The sequence below is a fragment of the Oncorhynchus mykiss genome, chromosome 23 (genome assembly GCF_013265735.2).
Source record: "Oncorhynchus mykiss isolate Arlee chromosome 23, USDA_OmykA_1.1, whole genome shotgun sequence".
NCBI lineage: Eukaryota > Metazoa > Chordata > Actinopteri > Salmoniformes > Salmonidae > Oncorhynchus > Oncorhynchus mykiss.
Window position 1 is genome coordinate 35,187,982 of NC_048587.1, and position 7,619 is coordinate 35,195,600.

Here is a 7,619-nt window from a genome sequence, read left to right on the forward strand (position 1 = left end):
GTTAACTGTTTAGCTATTATTAGCATGTATTCATGTTTTCATCATGTCCCCAAAAACTTTCTCCCGAAACTCACAAATAAGGACATACAAAGTTGAATTACTTTTTTTCAACGATTCATCTGATTGATATAAACAATTATTTTTGACGAAACGAACGATTCACTTCACAATTGAATTAGTTGGGATTCAGTTCAATCGTGATTAATCGAATCATATGAATCGCAAACACTAATTTTAGGAAAAAAGATTAGATGTAGCCTTTCTTTTGCATTATGTGGCTTCAAAACTTGTTTTGTAGATACTTTCAGTTGAGTTGGGCATCCAACGTAATGGACATTGCAACTCGATAGATACTAGTCAGCCTGCAAAGTATACACTTCTAAGGTAGTAAAGTACTTTTTTTTAAACGACAACTATAAAGGGTACATTTCCTGAATAATGTTTGTGGGTTTGCTTCTGCAGAATAAAAACATTTGGAGACTACCATAGCCATTTGATCTTTGAAATATTGAAGAGCGAAAGATTTCAAAAGGCATAAAATGTATTAGGTCGCAATGTTTTACATCAATAGTGATCAACCATCTTCAAGGAGAGCTCATGTGTATGCAGGCTTTTATTCCAGTCCCCCTCTAACAAACCACATTTTAGAAATGAGCTGCTCAATCGGACCTTGATATACTGACTCTGATGAGTTTCATCAGGGCTTGATCAAAAGCCGGCATACCCATGTACTGTAGCTCTCCAGGCTGAGGGTTGACCATACGTGTTTTATACAGATGTCTAACATCTTTGTACTTTGTGGGGGTTAAAGTGCCTTGCAGAACGACAGGAGATGTGTACATGGGATGAGAGAGCAGCCTCCCAGTGTCGAATTTATACGTACATAGAGACGCCGCCAATTGTTGTTCATGGAAATTTGGTGAAAAGTCATGTAATTCCAACTGTGAAAATGTGAACCCTGGTTATAGGAAGAGCCTTAGAGATGAATGAAATCTGAGGGAGAGCCTAGAAAACCTACAGTAATTTCATACTGAGTTAGTGAGGGTGAAGAAAAGGTGTTGTTGTAGCTCAATCCCTTGGTCTGATCAACTGTGTTAGTTCATAATAGCTAGGCTAACTTAGAAATAGATATTATAGTAATTTTCATAACTTGGCAAGTCAGATAAGAACAAATTCTTAATTTACAATGACGGCCTACCCTGTTGACACTGGGCCAATTGTGCGCCGCCCTATGGGACTCCCAATCACAAATGGATGTGATACAGCCTGGATTCAAACCAGGGACGCCTCTTGTACTGAGATGCAGTGCATTAGACCGCTGCACCACTTGGGAGCCCAATGGAATATAGTAGTTCTGGGAGAACTAACTATTAGTTGCTAAAGGCAACTTGATACATAAATACATGTCATTCATTCATTGAGTTTTGGTCCCCTTGGTCTGGTCAGTACCCTGCATTACTACTTTGTGAGAATGTGCTTTTCTGTTATCAGGTCCCATGAGACCGTGTGTGTGTGTGTGTGTGTGTGTGTGTGTGTGGTCACATGCTACTTTGTGTATTGTGTGTTTGCGGCTGACCGCATGTGATCAGGAGTGAGAAGGAGGTGTTATACTGTACCGCTGGCCTCTTTCTTCACATCTCTATCGCTTTCTCACCTCCGTCTCTCTCTCTCTGCTCTCTCTACTCTCGCTCTCAATTCAATTGAAAGGCGCTTTATTGGCATGTGAAACATTATGTTTGCATTACTAAAGCAAGCGAAAATAAACAATAGCCACAAGTCAGAAGAAACAAAAAAACAACATAAACAATAAAACAGGAACAGTAAACATTCATGAAGGTTTGAAATGGATAAAGACATTTCAGATATAGTGTTTTTAACAAGGTGCAGATAGTTGTAGTATGAATAGTAGGGGAAGATAAGTAAACAGATACATGATGTTTGTTGTGTTTACAATGTTTATGCTCCACTGGTTGCCCTATTTTGTTTCTCTCGCTCTCTGGTTCTCCTCTTGCTTTCCTTCATTCTTTCTCTCAGCCTTTCTCTACAGTATCTCTTTCACTTTAAAGAAAGGATAGAAGGAGTAATGTGTAACCTGACTCACTACTATTTCAATGACTGGCTACCGCTGCCCCCTTCTGGCCAAACTGAGACACAGCAAAACTAGAGGCCAGAATAGAGAGAGGGCTTTTCAACTGATATCTAGCATCATATGTGATTGTGTTTCTATGTGACCAGTTCAGTGTTTTCAGTATGTGACTTGTTCAATGCTCATTGAGACAATGAAAATCCATACTATACTAATAAATGCATCTTTCTTTCTTTCTTCGCAGGTGGATAATGCTAAGATCCTCCACTATGTGGGGGCAGGAGTAGCGTTCCCCACCAGTATGCTGTTTGTGTGTCTGCAGTCGGCTCTAACCTACAGGCTGGCCAAGACTCAGGGAGAATACAGCCTGGCTCACCTACGACTGGGCATGACACTACTGGCCTTCATCACGTTGGTGCTTAATATCCTGCAAAATATATTGAACCGTACTCAATAAGATCTGTGTTTTCTTCACAACCAATGCCCTGCATAGACTAGCATCCTGTCCAGGGGGAGATAGACTCCCACTCTTATGAGCCGCTCTGGCTCGCACAAGCAAAGGCTACTACAGATGTAGGATCTTAATTTGATCACCCTGTTGCAGGAGACCTTTCCTGCAATGCAGAAAATGTGTATTTGAGGCTTAAAATTATTCTGAAGTTTGTCATTTCCACTTGATTCAGACTGAATTTTCACTTATGAAAAATGTATCAACCCCTACAAAAATGTCCATTAATTATATAATAATTCACATTTCCTGTTGCAACTGGCTCAAATTAAGATCCTACATCTGTACCTATCGTTACAATCAGAGAGGAGGGAGGGAGGAGTAAGGGAAGATGGAGAAAGAGAGGTGTTGTTGAAATCGAGGGGGAATGGGGGAGAGAAGGGAAGGAACGGAGGGATGGAGAGCAGGGAAATGGGGAGAATATCTCCAGTAGTGCATAGGGGCTAGGGGTTGATTTGGGACATGGCCATCCTCTTCTCATGGCAGTCAGTCTTTATGTCAGTCTGTTAGTTGGTCAGTCTGTAGTTGTGCTCCTTGACCTTCCTGCCTCTAGGTGGCGTGTTCTTTGTCCAGGAGAGCTTCGTCCTGCAGCACGCGTCGGCCATTTTTGAGTGGGTGTTCTGCGTCACCATCATGCTCTTCTACGGAACCTTTGCCTTCGAGTTCGCCGGTGTCACAGGAGAAACTGTGATGGTGCTCGCCAGAGGGGGAGCCCTGGGGCCGAATGGGAGAGATCACAAAGTAGAGTCCCTAGGAGGTCCCATTCCGCACCCCACTGAGAGCATGTCAATGCTGTAGTCCCTGGGAGAGAGGCCAAAAAGCTGGCCTGTGCCATTATCAATCTGGGGTAGGTGGAGGGACTTTTGAGTATCCATCGCTAATACACCAAAACACCCCCATTCCAGGGTGTGAAGTGGACTATGCCAATGCCACATATAAGCTCAGCGTTGGTGGAATTAATTCTACCATTTCCACCAGGCCCGGCGGTGTGGACACCATGGGGGAGTGATGGGTTCGTACTGTTCCCATGTCCCCAGCCCTGTCCCAGCCTCCAAAGACCCTGCTTGTGTTTGCACATCACTAATGAACCATAATCTTATTTTCCTTCATCCCCTGCTTTCCGGCCAAAGAAGACTCATCACTCATTACAGGAAGTGATCCTGGTGCCGCTGAGTCTCAGCCTGTTGCTATCTGATGACATCACTGTCATCTCGACGCAGATTAAGAGAGGAGGGCAGGCCACCAGATGGCTATATAGAGAGAGGGAGTAAGACGTCATGGGAGTGAGGCTGAGAGAAAAATAGAGGAACGCATTAGAGAAGAGAGAGCTGCGTGGGAGAGCTAGGCCTGTGCAATGTAGAGCATAATCCAATAAACAAAAGCACTTGAATTGGCCAAATACACAATTATTTTCAGAGGCTGTTAGCGAGCAGACATTGATGTTTCCCTCAGTGCTAGAGTCCAAATGAGACAATGAACCTGCTGCCATCATTCGTCCTTTAAAACACAACAATACCATGAGAGCCGGGCCTCATCGCACAGAATATTTAGAATGGTTAAAATGACACCCTTCACATGTAGTGAAAGACTGAGGACTCGCTACCATGAATGTGTTGATGACATGGATGCTTCACTGATGAACAGTATACTGGTCAATGAACCATGGTTTTAACCGGGGAATATCTGGATACCAGAGTTACCTTATTTTTCTACTGATGCTACATAAACATTGTGCCTTATAAAGCTGTACATTGGAATGCAGACTTTTTCAGACTGTAAAAATATATATTTTTCCTTATGATTATTCGAGACACTTGAGTATATGAAAAGCCAAACCTCCAATCGTATTTTATACATAATATCCCAAACACTTTTATTTTCTACATGTTGACTGTACGGTTCACCCAAAAGGTATGGATGTTGGGAGTGGAGAAGAGGACTAGAAGAACCCAACTGTAAACCAGCTAATACCAGCCAGAGCTAAGATAAATCCCAGGAATCAGAAAAGTTTCAGAGTCTGAAAAACAGAGGTCCAGAATCGAGAATCTATTTGTAATCACAGAAACAACTTCTCTGCTCCCCATTTCACAACTTTTATTTTTGTCAGGCTGGGGTTCAATCGGTTTCTGTTTCAGTCAACGACAGTTTTTGTTTTGCAAGGCGACAATGTAGTGTTGAATGCTGAAACATAACCCGGGTAGCGTACTGTTATCTTCTTGTTTTTTTGCCTCCTGTCCCTTTAGCCTATCATGGCATAATGGCCTAAAGGGAACAGGATGGAACTGCTGCTTGCTGCTGGTCTTCTTCCAAAGAATGTAAACATAAACCATCCGTATCCATTCTCCTGACTAACTGCACTGTGTCAAACCATCCACCTGCCTTTCAGATCTGTGCTAAGAGATCTTAAAATGCAATTATACGTCTCCACTGTTTCAATGCTGCCTTATTAGCTTCAGTGTCTGTGGATTGCAGAAAGACATGTAGAGCATATAGTTCCATTCACAAGTGTTTCACATTCACCTCAGTCATCACAACGGCTTGAAAGTGAATCTGAGCAAATTGGACTGAATGGAGTCACTGACCAATGAAGTTAATCTAATAGAAACCCAGTAGGAGACAATGATGTTTGGGGGGAAAAGTGGTCCATTAGCCCCTAGTGGAGACACAGACTACTGCACAGAGCTCTATGCCGTTCTATAGACCCCTTTCTGTGTTTGCAAACATTACCTCACAAAGGAGATGCACACAAGTTGGTTCTTATAGAACGCCAGCAAAAAAAGCCTCTATTGACATGTTGCTTTTGAGTGCATTTCACACTACCTTTGGATTATAATTGGATTTAAGTCTTGAATGAATGTCCTGCTTAATATAATGCTTGTGTCATTATCGCAAATCAACTGGATTATACTTAAAAAACACTTCAACTTCAACCAGTAAAATGGCTCTTTGGCTTGCTTTTGCTACCGCCTATGTCAACGAGCGTTAGCATTCTAGCTAACAACTTCTGCATCCTAAATAGTTATTTTGCGATGATCACAACCAAATATAATCTTAGCGACTGTTCAAGCTAGAATCAAAACATAATTGTAAGCATATGAGAAACCCCAAAAGTTATTTTGTTTAGAAGTAATAACTTACATCTATGCTATGTTGAATTGCTGTCAACTACGAAACATCAGATGTTTCCCATTGCATTCCTTAATGAATATGACCCGTGTCAATGTTCTGTCTCTTATTGACTGATCTACCTTCAAACATTTACCTCTCAGGAATCTGTTGCATCACCAGCTGTCCACAATCAGTGACTTAACGAAACCTTTGTCTTTTCTTCACTTTTTAAAATAAATTGTGTTTATGTTGGGATATTTTTATATATTCAATTGTGTTTTAGAACTTGTTTTGACCAGTGGGTTGATTTTACATTTCAATGTTAAAGTGCCATTCGCTCTGTCCATATTTGACCTGATTGGTCACTTGCCATGGTTCCATTGGTTCTATGTTCTATGCAGAACCATATCTTTACATATGCTTTTTCCTAGGTCCACATTATACCATATAAATAGTTGCAGTAATGTAAGTGCTTCATCCAGACATTATCGATACAGTTTAGTTACCTTTATTTGTATACACACACACACACACACACACACACACACACACACACACACACACAGAGTAGAGAACATTCCTCTATCTAGCTGTTGTCCTCATTTGTATTTAATTGTGGTCTTACCTACCTACAGACAGATAAGTAAATGAGTGCCATACTCTACTGAAATGCAAAAAGATGACCTGTAAGTGCCTTTATTTTGATGAAACCAAAGAATGATATGTTTTAAGGTGAAAAGTGTTTATCATAATGAGAGAAGGAAGATTGTTTGTATATCTGCCTTAAATTGTTCTACAATAAATCTGTAAATGTGTTCTTGTCCCCTCCCAACTCTTACAAATGTCCTTGGGGATCAATGTTCAACATGAATATATTCACTTTAATAGTGATACTGTACATATACACTTTAATAGTGATACTGTACATATACACTTTAATAGTGATACTGTACATATACACTTTGCATGCCAAGTGTCTGAGGACTGTGGATATGATAAAACCAAAACACCATGCATAACAACCCAAACAAATGCTTTAAACACATTTCTATGTTTGAAATATTTTTATTGTCAACAATTTTCTATTTACATTTTCAGGTTTCTCTGCCAACTGTTATGACTTTGTGTAGGGTTGGGTGAAGGTGGTGGGGGGGGGGGGGGGGGGGGGGGGGGGAACAGCATACAGTATCTACTAGGTACAGAGGGTAGAACAGCATTCCACCAATTAGGTGCATTTTTAGTAGTGTAATTTGGTGAGAAACATTATTCCATGAAGAGCACTTGTTCAACTTAACAAAACATGTTTTACCATATCAAGAGGTTAAATAAAAAATATACTATAGTAGGTGCCAATCAAGCGCCAAATAAAGTAACAGGGTTGATGATTTAATCTTAAATCAGCCATAACTCCCGTTGTGATAGGGGGAATGGAAGCTTGTTGTGTGCAACAAGGAGGGGCAATTAAATGCAAGCTTCACAATTTAAAAAAATAATTGTGATAAAATGTCTAGCTATGCAATGGGTAGGGTAACATGGTTGATGTGTTATGCTCAGTTTTCCACCACAAAACACTAGAAAATGGCCAAAAAGAGTAGAACTAGCTCACCTGCTTTTACACTAGGATTTGACTATTATATTCAATGTTTCTTTTGAAATAGTTATTGAAAAAGGAATAGTTTCACCATATTAAAATGAGAGTTCAGTTCACCTAACTGTTTTTTTTGTTACCCTAAAACAAATCACTATTCACATAAAATAATAATAATCTTCAGAAAACAATTAGTCATAACAACCAAATAACTAGGTGAAAACCCTTTCACCAATTACGGGTAAGACTTGGAGTTGGTCAAATCTTCCTCATAGAGGACTCACAGAGGGACATGTCACAATGCTGCATTTTGGCACTTTATCAAGTTT

At 40.4% G+C, this 7,619-nt stretch overlaps 1 protein-coding gene across 1 annotated transcript in view; it reads left to right on the top strand.

Moving 5' to 3' along the window:
- Positions 1 to 7,040, top strand: part of LOC110502650 (transmembrane protein 150A) — a 79,575-nt gene extending 72,535 nt beyond the window's left edge. Inside the window, exons 7-8 of the mRNA XM_036960328.1 lie at positions 2,331 to 2,508; positions 3,148 to 7,040. Coding sequence (XP_036816223.1) covers positions 2,331 to 2,508; positions 3,148 to 3,392 — 423 coding nt within the window. The 3' untranslated portion in view covers positions 3,393 to 7,040. The remainder of the gene's footprint in view (positions 1 to 2,330; positions 2,509 to 3,147) is intronic.
- The last annotated feature ends 579 nt before the right edge of the window (positions 7,041 to 7,619 follow it).